The 15,742-nt window shown below is 43.5% G+C and overlaps 2 protein-coding genes across 2 annotated transcripts in view; one reads left to right on the top strand and one right to left on the bottom strand.

Annotated features, from left to right (window-relative positions):
- LOC135513012 (sec1 family domain-containing protein 2-like) overlaps positions 1-15,742 on the top strand; it is a 189,575-nt gene that overhangs the window by 39,674 nt on the left and 134,159 nt on the right. The window contains exon 4 of the mRNA XM_064935638.1: positions 3,056-3,231. Coding sequence (XP_064791710.1) covers positions 3,056-3,231 — 176 coding nt within the window. The remainder of the gene's footprint in view (positions 1-3,055; positions 3,232-15,742) is intronic.
- The window catches only part of LOC135513016 (pre-mRNA 3'-end-processing factor FIP1-like), an 88,747-nt gene that overhangs the window by 54,183 nt on the left and 18,822 nt on the right, over positions 1-15,742 (bottom strand). The gene's annotated exons all lie outside the window — the stretch shown is intronic.

Genomic DNA, 15,742 nt, shown 5'->3' with positions numbered 1-15,742 from the left:
CATTCTAAAGAGGAGAAGAAGAGCCAGGCTACATATTCTCACATTCTAAAGAGGAGAAGAGGAGCCAGGCTACATATTCTCACATTCTAAAGAGGAGAAGAGGGAGGCTACATATTCTCACATTCTAAAGAGGAGAAGAGGAGCCAGGCTACATATTCTCACATTCTCTAAAGAGGAGAAGAGGAGCCAGGCTACATATTCTCACATTCTAAAGAGGAGAAGAAGAGCCAGGCTACATATTCTCACATTCTAAAGAGGAGAAGAGGAGCCAGGCTACATATTCTCACATTCTAAAGAGGAGAAGAGGAGCCAGGCTACATATTCTCACATTCTAAAGAGGAGAAGAGGAGCCAGGCTACATATTCTCACATTCTAAAGAGGAGAAGAGGAGCCAGGCTACATATTCTCACATTCTCTAAAGAGGAGAAGAGGAGCCAGGCTACATATTCTCACATTCTCTAAAGAGGAGAAGAAGAGCCAGGCTACATATATTCTCACATTCTAAAGAGGAGAAGAGCCAGGCTACATATTCTCACATTCTAAAGAGGAGAAGAAGAGCCAGGCTACATATTCTGTTTCTTATGAACATGACACATGCTGTATGCAGCTGCACAGTCTGTCCCTTTCTCTCTTGCTGCTTCACTCATTTATACACACCGGTGCAGCGATGTGGCTGAGCGTGTTGTGTGTACTCTACTGTACAGTTTGGGAGTAGGCCCAGTGATGTGTCCATAAATAAACGCCCCAGGTCTTTCCCCTACTCTGCATGAATAAAATCCCCTGCTCCCTCCTCTGGTCCATGCAGCACCATGATGTACAAGCCAGGACTGTGAGTGAGGATCACCACTGTTCAGCTTCATGCTCAAACAGACAGTACTTCTTAGTCCCTGAGTCACCCACATACTATCCAACTAAAAATGCAAGTCATCCCCCTGGTACAGTTTTAGGGTTAATAATGGTTGGCCCTTGGCTTCCTAGCATCGTTCCGGGGTTGAATGTTGGTTGATCCTCAGACTCTTTGTGGGCCTTTCATTCTTCTCTCTATCATTTTTCTCTTTCTTTCCTTAGCGTGTTCTCACACTTTACCCTTACCTCTGGGCTAGATTATGGTTGTCCCCCAGTATCTCCAGTATCTCCCTCTCTCAGGCCTGTTCTCGGGCTAAATTATGTTTGGCCCTGGCTGTGGTTTTCCTTCCCACTCATGGGCTGAGTTGTTGTTGGCACATCAGGCTCGGTGATGCCTGTGTATCCTTCCAGGCTTTACTGCCACGGCCGGTGCTGTTCACAATAGGGCTTTTCACTGTCTGGATATTCCTGGATCCGGGTCCATTCCTCAATTATCTTTTAATGTTGCAAAGGTTTCCTGATTTGCTTTTGAACACATATCTTCCATTCTGCCTGTTGGTGCCACACAGAGAGCACATACAGGTTGGTTTAGGATGGTGAGAAGACCACATTACCCAACAGGCTCAGTTTCAGCAGTCTTGCACACTGTGAACTTTACTCAGCATTAGACTTTGATTTCTGGGAATAGGAGTCCTTTGTTGTTAGGCTAATCCTGCCAGTCTAACCGTTCTTGATGAAAACTCAACACGTTTTATAATCCAGCGTTAATAACAAAGTTGTTAAATTGAAGTCGCTATGTCTGTACTTAACATGACTCCATACTTTATATTTTGTATTCTGGAACGTTGTGCCCCATTTTTCATTCCGCCTCTGTTTCTCTTCTATTCATGTGTATGGCCCCGCTAAAGAAAACATTGGCTGTGTAATCCAACAGGAAATAGTCCCACATCTGTTCCTGGTTCTGAATATCAACATGAAGAAGTGGGGTTTATGGGGAGTTAATGTGTACCCCTCTCCTCTCGCCCCCAGTCCTGGGGTCACTCCGTCCCCCTGTCCGTCTACCTCCAGGCTGCCCTCCTCACCCCCACCTCCCACACTTCTTCATGTGTCTCTGTGAATCATCCTTAGAGGAGGGAGGGTCTTAAACAGTCTGAGGAACCCAGCTTCACTCTGCCAGCTCTGCAAATAATCAGACAACCTCTGATTCACACGTATTAGTTAGTCTTCGACAGCCTCACAGGGACTCTTATCACTCACTCACTCACTCACTCACTCACTCACTCACTCACTCACTCACTCACTCACTCACTCACTCACTCAGTATATACAGTGCCATGAAAAAGTATTGGCCCCCTTTCTGATTTTCTCTAAATTAGCATGTTTCTGATACTGAATGTTATCAGATCTTCAACCAAAACCTAATATTAGATAAAGGGAACCTGAGTTTACAAATAGCGCAAAAAAGGTATAGTTATTTATTTAATAAACTAAGTTCTGCAACACCCAATGCCCTGTGTGAAAAAGTAATTGCACCCTTACACTCAATAACTGGTTGTTCCACCTTTCGCTGCAATGACTCCAACCAAACACTTCCTGTAGTTGTTGATCAGTCTCTCACGTCGCTGTGGAGGAATTTTGGCCCACTCTTCCATAAAGAGCTGCTGTAACTCAGCAACATGTGGGTTTTTTAAGAATGAACTGCTTGTTTGAAGTTCTGCCACAACATCTCAATTGAGATTAGGTCTGGACTTTGACTAAAACATTCCACAACTTCAGATTTGTTGCTTTTTAGCCATTTTCATGTAGACTTGAATGTGTGTTTTGGATCATTGTCTTGCTGCAAAGGGGGCAAATACTACTTCACACATTCTATCACACACTATGACTCATATAAAACAGACCCTCCCACTTCGACAATAACACTTGAAGATACAGATACACACTTTCACAGAAAATACAGTTTGCCCAATACATGATTATGGCTGAGGTTCTCACAGCTGTCTCCTCCAAGCTTCTCTTCTCTCTCCTCTGCCTGTGGAGTCTGGCTCTAGTATGGCAGACTAGTATGAGTATGCTAGTGTGTATGCACTGAACCATACAATACTATGTTATCGGTTGTATGATTGACTGGTTCATTAAATTACATTGAATAGATTAATAAGAAATGAATATTATTTCCTCATGTCGGTTTTGTCTCTCCCTCTCTCAGGCCGTGTGACCCCGGAGCAGCTGTGTTCCTACATACAGCTGTTTAAGAACAACTGGGGGGCTCTAGAGAGTCACTGTGGGGTAATACAGCTGGGCCTGGCCACCGCCCAGACCCTCCGTCACCCCACACTGCCCCGCTGGGACTCCTGCCTTGCTTTTGAGAGGCTCCTCCTGCAGGTATACTACACACACCCTGGACACACACACACACTCCGCCACCCCACTATGACCCGTTAGATACCCCTGACTGGGGGGGTGACACTGGTGAGGCAAGGTGACCACAACTTTGTTGGGATAAACTGTCTGTCGGAGAGAGAAAAACGCCCTGTAACTCTCTAGTGTGGTTTATAAACATAGCCAGTTGTGTTTGTAGGAAAAAACCATGCCGTTCCTGTGTAAACTTCTGTGGGGAAAAGCCTGCTTTCCAGTCAGTGTTTAGAGTTGTTGGGGTGAACGGGAGAAAAGGAAGCAGTTTACCAGGATGGATTGGGGCGGATGTGCACGTCTGTCAGACCATGGCAGGGTCAGAGGTTATTGGAGAAAGGGACAGAGAGAAAGACAGGACAAGAGAGAGTAAACAGCTGAAGTGTCTCATCACACCTCTGACCGATAGCAGTGGTCTGCTGACAGTTTAGATGCTCTCTCACTCTGAGTGGAGACTGAGAGCGGTAAGGCGCCATGTTCTAGAGTCTTCTAATCGAACTAATACTACTCTATTCCAAAGCCATTTCCTCCTCCTCTTACCTCTGTTTTCATAGTCTCTTTATATTCCTGAAGCTGTAAAGCCAGCAGCAGGGGACAGCACAGTATTTAGGAACTTATTAAAGTAAATCACGGAAAAACAAAACTGGCCTGCGCCTGCCAGCGTCCCATGCCAAAGTGGAATTTGAAAACAACCTTGTAAATCTTGTTTCTTAGCTGAGCTCCTGGGAGGAAGATGCTTTGGCTTATTTGGTACCAGTATCCTTTGTACCATGTTAGTCCACATCAAGCCATATCACTCAGTTTGTTCTGTACCCTTCTGACCTCATTTGTTCTCACAGTCCACTCTGCCTTTCAGCTTCAGTATCATAGTAGTCAGCAGGCGTTTATGGAAGAAAGTAGAAAATGTGTCCTCAGGTAATAATAGATACCAGGTAGGCCCAGTGATAACCATCTTATCTCAAGTGAGTATTGTTTTTGTTTGTGTATGTTTGGAACCCCATTTCAAAACACATTCTTGGAAAATCAGCAGACCTGGGTTCAAATACCATTTCAAATATCTCAATGACACTTCACATACAGTACCAGTCAAAAGTTTGGGCACACTTTCCAGGATTTTTCTTTATTTTTACTATTTTCTACATTGTAGAATAATAGTGAAGACATTGAAACTATGAAATAACACACATGGAATCACGTAGTAACCAAAAAAGTGTTAAACAAATCAAAATACATTTGAGATTCTTCAAAGTAGCAACCCTTTGCCTCGATGACAGCTTTGCACGCTCTTAGCATGATCTCAACCAGCTTCACCTGGAATGCTTTTGCAACAGTCCAACAGAGTAGGTGAACAGAGATCATCTGTTCACCTACTCTGCGTCTCACTAAGACACGGCGGTTGGAACCAAAAATTTGGACTCATCAGACCAAAGAACAGATTTCCACCGGTCGAATGTCCATTGCTCGTATTTCTTGGCCCAAGCAATTCTCTTCTTCTTATTGGTGTCCTTTAGTAGGGGTTTCTTTGCAGCCATTCAACCATGAAGGCCTGATTCACGCAGTCTCCTCTGAACAGTTGTTGAGATGTCTGTTACTTGAACTCTGTGAAGCATTTATTTGGGCTGCAATTTCTGAGGCTGGTAACTCTAATGAACTTCTCTTCTGCAGCAGAGGTAACTCTGGGTCTTCCTTTCCTGTGGTGGTCCTCATGAGAGACAGTTTCATCATAGTGCTTGGTTTTTGCGACTGCACTTGAAGATACTTTCAAAGTTCTTGATATTTTCCGTATTGACTGACTCATGTCTTAAAGTAATGATGGACTGTCGTTTCTCTTTACTTATTTGAGCTGTTCTTGGCATAGGGATATCTTTTTACCTCCCATACCTTGTCACAACACAACTGTTCGGCTCAAACACATTAAAGAAGGAAAGCAATTCCACAAATTAACTTTTAACAAGGCTCACTTGTTAATTACAATGCATTCCATGTTACTACCTCATGAAGCTGGTTGAGAGAATGCCAAGTGTATGCAAACCTGTCAAGGCAAAGGGTTGTTAAATTGAAGAATCTCAAATATATATTTGGATTTGTTTAACACTTTTTTGTTTACTACATGATTATATATTTGTTATTTCATAGTTTTGACGTCTTCAATATTCTTCTACAATGTAGAATATTGTAAAAATAAAGAAAAACCCTGGCATGAGTAGGTGTGTCCAAACTTGACTGGTACTGTATTTGCAAACTAAGTAGCTATAATAAAAATAAGAAGTAGTTGCATATTTTTATTTATTTGAAAATACACTTAAAGTATTTTGACAGTCTTTTCAAATATTATTTTCAATTACCTGGGTTAAATGTATGGGGGCGTATTTGAGTCAGTGTTTTTGATATACCATTCGTCCGACTATTTATTAGTTTTTTTATAAATAATCATTCAAATACTCAAATCAAAGTACTTGTTCTGGTATGTTTATTTGAAAATATTCAAGTGCACAACAAAAGTATTTTAAATACCAGATACTAAAATGCACATTTCAGGTATGGAAATCAGATCTCCCAATCAATCCTTGCAGCTTGACTCGTGACGTGAGAGTTGATGTTTGCAATCAAAACGGACCTGTAATGTGAGCCCCAGTTTTATTGAGGTATTAAGTTAAATGAGTTTCTGTGTGCTCCTCTCCCTCTCTCTGTTGATTTCATCTCACCACAATGTTTGGGCTCTGGCTACAGTGTGGACACAGAGAAGGGTATTTACATTGGAAACTGCATGGCTGGATGAAATGGCTCTTTTCTCTGGCTGGTGTGGCAGTTGCCCTGTTTACGCTGCCTGAGTGTGTGAGGGGAGCAGTTTGGCAAAGCTGGACACACGGTGCTGATGGACACAGTCCCAGACCAAGGTGGTGGTGTAAGCTTAGTTAGGCCATGGGAACAGGCTGTAACCATGAGACTGGAGGTCCTGTGAGGTCAGGTCAGGCCTTACTGTGATAAGGTCGACACCTTTAACCTCTGCCCTCCCATTCACTCAGTGATTAACAGTGAAACAATATCTGACTACAAACCACCAACCAGGATATTTACTACTATAAAACGCATGTAGGTATTTTTTATTTCACCTTTATTTAACCAGGTAGGCTAGTTGAGAACAAGTTCTCATTTGCACTGTGACCTGGCTAAGATGATAAAAGTAGTTTGACACATACAACAACACAGAGTTACTCATGGAATAAACAAACATAAGACGGTAGAAAAAGTCTATATACAGTGAGTGCAAATGAGGTAGGATAAGGGAGGTAAGGCAATAAATAGGCCATGGTGGCGAAGTAATTACAATATAGCAATTAAACACTATAATGGTAGATGTGCCGAATATAAATATATATATTATGAATGTGCAAGTAGAGATACTGGGGTGCAAAGGAGCAAGATAAATAAATACAGTATGGGGATGAGGTAGCTGGATGGGCTATTTACAGATGGGCTATGTGCAGGTGCAGTGATCTGTGAGCTGCTCTGACAACTGGTGCTTAAAGCTAGTGAGGGAGAGGCGGCCAAAAGAAGATTTGGCTTTGGGGTTGACCAGTGAGATATACCTATGGTGACCAGTGAGCTGAGATAAGGCGGAGCTTTACCGTGCAACGACTTATGAAGCGAGGGCCAGCCGACGAGCGCATACAGGTCACAGTGGTGGGTAGTATGTGGGGCTTTGGTGACAACTGATGGCACTGTGATAGACTGGTTACAATTTGTGGGGGGCCAGGTCGTTTAGAAAGGCCTGATCACTGAAGTGTTTTAGGGAGCGTTTGACAGTGATGAGGGGTGGTTGTTTGACCGCGGACCCATTAAGGATGCAGGCAGTGATCGCTGAGATCTTGGTTGAAAACAGAAGAGGTGTATTTGGAGGACAAGTTGGTTAGGAATATCTATGAGGGTGCTTAAGGATTTGGGGTGGTACCTGGTGGGTTCATTGATCATTTATGTGAGATTGAGGGCATCAAGCTTAGATTGTAGGATGGCCGGGGTGTTAAGCATGTCCCAGTTTAGGTCACCTAGCAGCACTAGCTCTGAAGATAGACGGGGGGCAATCAATTCACATATGGTGTCCAGGGCAGAGGGTGGTCTATAGGAAGCGGCAACGGTGAGAGACTTGTTTCTGGAAAGGTGGATTTTTAAAAGTAGAAGCTCGAGTTGTATGTTTTCTCTCATGTTAGAAGTTAGTTACAGCATATTGGAATGGTTAAAGGGTGAAATAGTTTTTATTTTTGTGATAAAGATGTTGGTGTAGTGAAAAAATGTAATTGTGTAGGCTGACCATGGTGGTTGGCCAGTGATCTAGCTAGATGTGATCAGTGTGATAGGTGGTGTTAGTTTAGGGTGTTTACAGTGTAATGAAGGGGTCAGTTCAGGTACAGTAATTACCTTGGAGTAGTGCTTTACCTCAAGGTTCGGGACACTGCCACCCTACCCACCAATGCTGACCCTGCATCTGCCCCCTGCTATGTGTCATGCTGTGAGCCCTGGAATGGAAAGAGTGTTGGTTTGAATGGGGCAGGTTTGGGACGTACCGAGCCCACTATCACAGGGCCTGTGTGCATCCGGGGACTAGTGCTAGACGGGTGGGGGAGCAGCAGGGAGAGCCTCAACAACCCCTTCCCGGACATCACACTAGCTACTTCTACACCAACGACCCAGACAGAGCTACCTTCTACACCAACGACCCAGACAGAGCTACCTTCTACACCAACGACCCAGACAGAGCTACCTTCTACACCAACGACCCAGACAGAGCTACCTTCTACACCAACGACCCAGACAGGGCTACTTCTACACCAACGACCCAGACAGGGCTACTTCTACACCAACGACCCAGACAGGGCTACTTCTACACCAACGACCCAGACAGAGCTACTTCCAAACCATACATGTACTACATTCCTCCCATAGACAAGCTAGTGGCTGAGCCAGTTAGTGAGGGATACAATCTCTCTGAAAGACTGACTGTGTGATAAACTGAATGAGCAGGTCTAACTCATGGGGGAGTAGGACTACTTCATTGAATGCTGATATGAAAGGGGTAGCGACAGTCAGTCAGTCATGGTGTCTGTTGATCATTAAGAGTCAGTAGTAATAGGAGAGCAGCGCTAACCTCTCCACCCAAGCCTGTTTCTCTAGCTCTGCTGAGATTAGCACGGCCTGCCTCTCATAACATTCAGCTGCCAGTTAATACTGGTCAGCAACGAGGCTTCTGCTCTATCCCACTGTCGCTGGGTCACACATTACTAGAACAGCCAGACTCCATATCCCCATCGGATTGTCTGTGGGTTGCTATTTCTGTCTCTCTGACTCTGTTTACTATGTTTGAATGCGTGTTTCTATTTGTATGGCTTTTCTATTGTACTAATGTGCCATGAATGTAATGTATGCCTGTCTCTCTGTCAGACTGATTGTCTGACCGGGTATATGTTGTTCGTAGGTTATCTTTATGTATCTGTCTGTCTGAGGTATTGTTAACCTGCAGGCTGCAGCCTAGTGACCCACGCGTCTTGTCTGCCCCTTCTGCAAGACTCCTGACCTCTATCCCCTTAACCTTAACCCCTGACTTCTCCTGCACAAGCTCAAACATACAGCCACAATAGGCCCTGCAGTGTCAGAGGTTTGCAAAAAATGTACTTTACAAAAATGTGTTTTTCTTTATGTACTGTATAGCCATATCTAGACATATAAATCAGAGAAAGTTAATAAGCAGAACAATATGCAGTCTATTCTGGTCAACACAATCAGTTTAATGTAACTTGTACTGAAATAGAAAAATTGCAATATTGGCCTGGTCCTCTCTGTACCTTGTCTCTTATCTGAGTTGCATGCCACAGACCGAGGGGGGTATGGAGCCTGTCCGCCAGCCAGCCGAGACATTCATTCCCTCTCTGGACTGTCTGCAACTGCTGCCCCCTGCCTACCCCCACAAGGCATCGTGATGTTGTAGGGGGCTGGAGACTGTAACAAATGAGTGTGAATGACTGTGTGATATGCTGGTCTGAGACATTCAGGAGTCCATCGGCGCTGACCCCTCAGACTCCCCACCGCTTTACAGCCTCATATCTGAGCTGACCTGGACTGACCATTCCCCCATCCATCCCCCACAACCCCCCTCAGCCCCGGGGGAAGAGAGCGCCCGGTAAACCCGGTGGAGCAGCAGGGGACTGGGAGTCCCTCTGTCTTTCTTGCGCTATGACAAGGACTCTCTGTCTTACTTCATTTACTCTGTCTGTACCCCTCTCGTAATCTCTTTTCCTCTCCATCTACCCTCCTAGCCTTTTTCTCTTTCATTGTTCAGCATGTCATGTTCTGCTCATACAGTGGGGCAAAAAAGTATTTAGTCAGCCACCAATTGTGCAAGTTCTCCCACTTAAAAAGATGAGAAGCCTGTAATTTTCATCATAGGTACACTTCAACTATGACAGACAAAATGTGGGGGAAAAATCCAGAAAATCACATTGTAGGATTTTTTTATGAATTTATTTACAAATGGCTCAGCCATGAAAACCCATTTCATGAAGCTCCCGACAAACAATTATTGTGCTGATGTTGTTTCCAGAGGCAGTTTGGAACTCAGTAGTGAGCTTTCAAACTGAGGACAGACAATTTTTTTACGAGCTTCAGCACTCACTGGTCTCGTACTGTGAGCTTGGGTGGCCTACCACTTCGCGGCTGAGCCGTTGTTGCTCCTAAGACATTTCCACTTCACAAGTGGGCAGAAATTTGACGAACTTAGAAAGGTGGTATCCTATGACTGTGCCACGTTGAAAGTCACTGAGCTCTTCAGTGAGGCCATTCTACTGTCAATGCTTGTCTATGGAGATTGCATGGCTGTGTGCTCGATTTTATACACCTGTCAGCAACAGCTGTGGCTGAAATAGCTGAATCCATTCATTTCAAGTTGTGTCCACATACCTATGTACAGTTGAAGTCGGAAGTTTACATACACCTTCGCCAAATACATTTAAACTCAGTTTTTCACAATTCCTGAAAAATTCCCTGTCTTAGGTCAGTTACGATGACCACTTTATTATAAGAATGTGAAATGTCAGAATAATAGTAGAGAAAAGGATTTATTTCATCTTTTATTTATTTCATCACATTCCCAGTGGGTCAGAAGTGTACATACACTCAATTAGTATTTGGTAGCATTGCCTTTAAATTGTTTAACTTGGCTCAAACGTTTCGGGTAGCCTTCCACAAGATTCCCACAATAAGTTGGGTGAATTTTGGCCCATTCCTCCTGACAGAGCTGGTGTAACTGAGTCAGGTTTGTAGGCCTCCTTGCTCACACATGCCTTTTCAGTTCTGCCCACATTTTCTGTGGGATTGAGGTCAGGGCTTTGTGATGGCTACTCCAATACCTTGACTTTGTTGTCCTTAAGCCATTTTTCCACAACTTTGGAAGTATGCTTGGGGTCATTGTCCATTTGGAAGACCCATTTGCAACCATGCCCGTGCTTCACGGGGGTGGCAGTTGCAAACCGTCGTCTGGATTATTTATGGTGGTTTTGGAGCAGTGGCTTCTTCCTTGCAGAGTGGCCTTTCAGGTTATGTTGATATAGGACTCGTTTTACTGTGGATATAGACACTTTTGTACCTGTTTCCTCCAGCATCTTCACAAGGTCCTTTGCTGTTGTTCTGGGATTGATTTGCACCTTTCACACCAAAGCATGTTCGACTCTAGGAGACAGAACGCATCTCTTTCCTGAGTGGTATGATGGCTGCGTGGTCCCATGGTGTTTATACTTGCATACTATTGTTTGTACAGATGAACGTGTTTTCTTCAGGCTTTTGGAATTTGCTCCCAAGGATGAACCAGACTTGCGGAGGTCTACCATTTTTTTCTGAGGTTTTGGCTGATTTCTTTTGATTTTCCCATGATGTCAAGCAAAGGCACTGAGTTTGAAGGTAGGCCTTGAAATACATCCACAGGTACACCTCCAATTCACTCAAATTATGTCAATTAGAAGCTTCTAAAGCCATGACATTATTTTCTGGAATTGCTGTTTAAAGGCACAGTCAACGGAGTGCATGTAAACTTCTGACCCACTGGAATTGTGATAAAGTGAATTATAAGTGATCTAATCTGTAAACAATTGTTGGAAAAATAATCTGTCATGCACAAAGTTGATGTCCTAACCAACTTGCCAAAACCTTTTTTTTGAGTGTATGGTAACTTCAGACTTCAACTGTAGGTGATGTTGTCTTCTGTGTAGCCTTATGTTGTTTGGTCTTCCTCCCTGTGTGTTTGGAGTTCAGACTGTGATTTTCCATGTGAGATGGTTGCTGTGCGGTAGGGAGCAGAGTCTCACGGTCCTCAATAGATCCTCTCCTGGTGAATCAAGTCAGTGTGGTCTGCTGACTGGTCCCCCTGGCGTCTGGCTCTTCTGAGCACTCTCCACTGCAGCTGGAGACTACAGACTGGGGAAAATCCCCACAGTCCGTTCTTTCATCCCTTCAATCTAATGAGGAAGGTTCTGGAAAGACTGGCGGGCCGTTGGAGAACGAGTCCTAACAGTGACCTAGTGTACCAGACGGACCCTGTAGTAACACAGTCAGCTGGAACCCTCTCCTCATCCTGCTGACTCTACACCTCATCTACCTTTCAGTTCATTTGTCTATTAGTTTGGATTATCTATTCCCCTGCTTATACACATTATGGCGTAGTTACGATTTATTGTAGATGCACTAAGTAGGTATCTGTATTGGCCTGATATCCTTACACCTTCTTGTTCCTCTGAACACTGTGTTTGTATGGGTCTATGTGCGTGCGCTCAGGCTGTAACAGTGGCTGTACTTCCTGCCGTGTCCCATGACATCAGGGTGTTCCATTTCATGTCAGCAAGCCATGACATTCACCATCTCAGATTGTTCTGAAATGGTTTCTGTAGTTAGAAACGAATAGGATAAACATTTCTTCAACATTATTTTGTTAAGTCAATTTGAACTCTCACAAATCAAGCTAATTGATTGCACCCAAATAAATGTATAGAATTCATATGATATTCATTTATGAATAAAGCTGCGGCTTGGAGTATTGTTTACTCATACTATGTATTCTCAGTGAATTTGGTGATGTTTTTTCCCCCAGCCGAAGTGCTCGTGCACGACCTTGGCTATTTGCATTTTGTGTAAGTTTATCGATAGCACAGCATAACATCATGTACACTAAGCATTAAGTAGCTAGTTCACACAAATCAAAAATCAAATCAAAAATCAAAAAAAAAAAATCAAAATCAAATTTTATTTGTCACATACACATGGTTAGCAGATGTTAATGCGAGTGTAGCGAAATGCTTGTGCTTCTAGTTCCGACAATGCAGTAATAACCAACAAGTAATCTAACTAACAATTCCTAATCTACTGTCTTATACACAGTGTAAGGGGATAAAGAATATGTACATAAGGATATATGAATGAGTGATGGTACAGAGCAGCATAGGCAAGATACAGTAGATGGTATCGAGTACAGTATATACATATGAGATGAGTATGTAAACAAAGTGGCATAGTTAAATTGGCTAGTGATACATGTATTACATAAGGATGCAGTCGATGATATAGAGTACAGTATATACGTATGCATATGAGATGAATAATGTAGGGTAAGTAACATTATATAAGGTAGCATTGTTTAAATCATTTCCCATCAATTCCCATTATTAAAGTGGCTGGAGTTGAGTCAGTGTCAGTGTGTTGGCAGCAGCCACTCAATGTTAGTGGTGGCTGTTTAACAGTCTGATGGCCTTGAGATAGAAGCTGTTTTTCAGTCTCTCGGTCCCAGCTTTGATGCACCTGTACTGACCTCGCCTTCTGGATGATAGCGGGGTGAACAGGCAGTGGCTCGGGTGGTAGATGTCCTTGATGATCTTTATGGCCTTCCTGTAACATCGGGTGGTGTAGGTGTCCTGGAGGGCAGGTAGTTTGCCCCCGATGATGCGTTGTGCAGACCTCACTACCCTCTGGAGAGCATAACGGTTGAGGGCGGAGCAGTTGCCGTACCAGGCGGTGATACAGCCCGCCAGGATGCTCTCGATTGTGCATCTGTAGAAGTTTGTGAGTGCTTTTGGTGACAAGCCGAATTTCTTCAGCCTCCTGAGGTTGAAGAGGCGCTGCTGCGCCTTCTTCACGATGCTGTCTGTGTGAGTGGACCAATTCAGTTTGTCTGTGATGTGTATGCCGAGGAACTTAAAACTTGCTACTCTCTCCACTACTGTTCCAACGATGTGGATAGGGGGGTGTTCCCTCTGCTCTTTCCTGAAGTCCACAATCATCTCCTTAGTTTTGTTGACGTTGAGTGTGAGGTTATTTTCCTGACACCACACTCCTAGGGCCCTCACCTCCTCCCTGTAGGCCGTCTCGTCGTTGTTGGTAATCAAGCCTACCACTGTTGTGTCGTCCGCAAACTTGATGATTGAGTTGGAGGCGTGCGTGGCAACGCAGTCGTGGGTGAACAGGGAGTACAGGAGAGGGCTCAGAACGCACCCTTGTGGGGCCCCAGTGTTGAGGATCAGCGGGGAGGAGATGTTGTTACCTACCCTCACCACCTGGGGGCAATCCAAAAAATAATTTACCTTTGATGGTCTTCTGATGTTTTCACTCACAAGACTCCCAGTTACACAACAAATGTTCCTTATGGAACAAAAATATTATTTTTATACCCAAAATACCAACGTTTGTTTGTCGCGTTATGTTCAGAAATCCACAGGAGAGAGCGGTCACGACAATGCAGACGTATACTCCAAATAATATCCATAATGTCCACAAACATGTCAAACGTTTTTTATAATCAATCCTCATGTTGTTTTTAAAATATATATTCGATAATATATCAACCGAGTGTGTAGGTTTTTCAATAACAGCGGGAGAAACAGTGGCGGCTTTACTCAGTTGCGCAAAACTCACTCTGAGAGCCTCCACCTATCTACTTACGCAATGTGATCCTTCACGCTCATCTTTCAAAATAAAAGCCTGAAACTATGTCTAAAGACTGACACCTTAGGGAAGGCATAGAAAAATAAATCTAGTTGATATCCCTTTAAATGTAGGATAGGCATGCATAGGAACAGGGAGGTTTCAAAATAAGAGGCACTTCCTGATTGGATTTTCCTCAGACTTTCACCTGCAATATCAGTTCTGTTATACTCACAGGCAATATTTTTACAGTTTTAGAAACTTTAGAGTGTTTTCTATCCTAATCCTGACAATTATATGCATATTCTAGTTTCTGGGGCTGAGAAATAGGCTGTTTCAAATGGGTATGTTTTTTAGCCAAAAACGAAAATACTGCCACACAACACACAAAAGGTTAACTGCTTCTACTCCCAAGCCATAAGACTGCTTAACAATGAATCAAATGGCTATATGGACTATTTTCATTGAACCCCCCCCACCCCTTTTGTTTTTACACTGCTGCTACTCGCTGTTTTATAATCTATGTGTATAATCACTTTACCCCAACGCACATGTACAAATTACCTCGACTAACCTGTACTGCCACACGTTGACTTGGTACCGGTACCCCCTGTTTGTAGCCTAATTATTATTATTTTGTTTTCATTTTTTACTTTTGTTTATTTAGTAAATATTTTCTTAACTCTATTTTCTTAAAACTGCAATGTTGGATAAGGGCTTGTAAGTAAGCATATCGCGGTAAGATCTACACCTGTTGTATTTGGCGCATGTGACAAATAACTAGTGGGCAAAACCTGGTACTTTCACACTCATTTATGGGGCAAATGTAAGTGACTTCAATGGTACAAATAATAAAATAAAATAGTAAAAATAGTAAAAATAATATTTCAACAAAATAATGTTTCAGAAACAGATAAGATGAGCATTCCTAACTACAGAAACGATTTCAGAATGGGAGATGTTGGGTGTCAAACCTCTTGTGCTTTCTGTGGTGGAACGACTCTGCTCAGCCTTCTGCCAGCTCCAGCTCAGCAGAGAATAGCTATCAGCTCATTTGTCACTACCTGCTGAGCACAGGCCAGCAGAGATCACATGCCAGAGGAGTTGTGTGTGTGTTCGTCCGTCCTCTGCGGAGGATCATGAGAGTAGATTGAAGTTTTCATGGTGATTGAACAACCGAGGATAAAGGGCGTATCTGATTGAAGAGTTAAGCATGAGAGAATTAATCCATTTCAGGGGCTATAATGGATGATTAGGCTGTAGAGGGTTAACCCCAGCATGTCCATGCTGTACAGATGGAAACCTGACTGACTGGAATGTGTGAGTGTGATGATGAATGAGCCGTCTGTGTGGGTGGACAGTGGACTTTTCAGTCCCTTATGGGATGGATGCTCAGTGTTGATCTGGACACCACGGATAGGGCCCTGTTGGCCTATAGGTTCCTGGGCAGTCTGAATTGGCAGACAGCAGACTGGTAGCACCCTCTACTGCCCACAGTTCCCTGGATGGAGCACAGACTTCTTTGTCGAAACAG

Source organism: Oncorhynchus masou, chromosome 24, assembly GCF_036934945.1.
Source record: "Oncorhynchus masou masou isolate Uvic2021 chromosome 24, UVic_Omas_1.1, whole genome shotgun sequence".
Lineage (NCBI taxonomy): Eukaryota > Metazoa > Chordata > Actinopteri > Salmoniformes > Salmonidae > Oncorhynchus > Oncorhynchus masou.
This window is presented reverse-complemented; position numbering and strand designations above follow the sequence as displayed.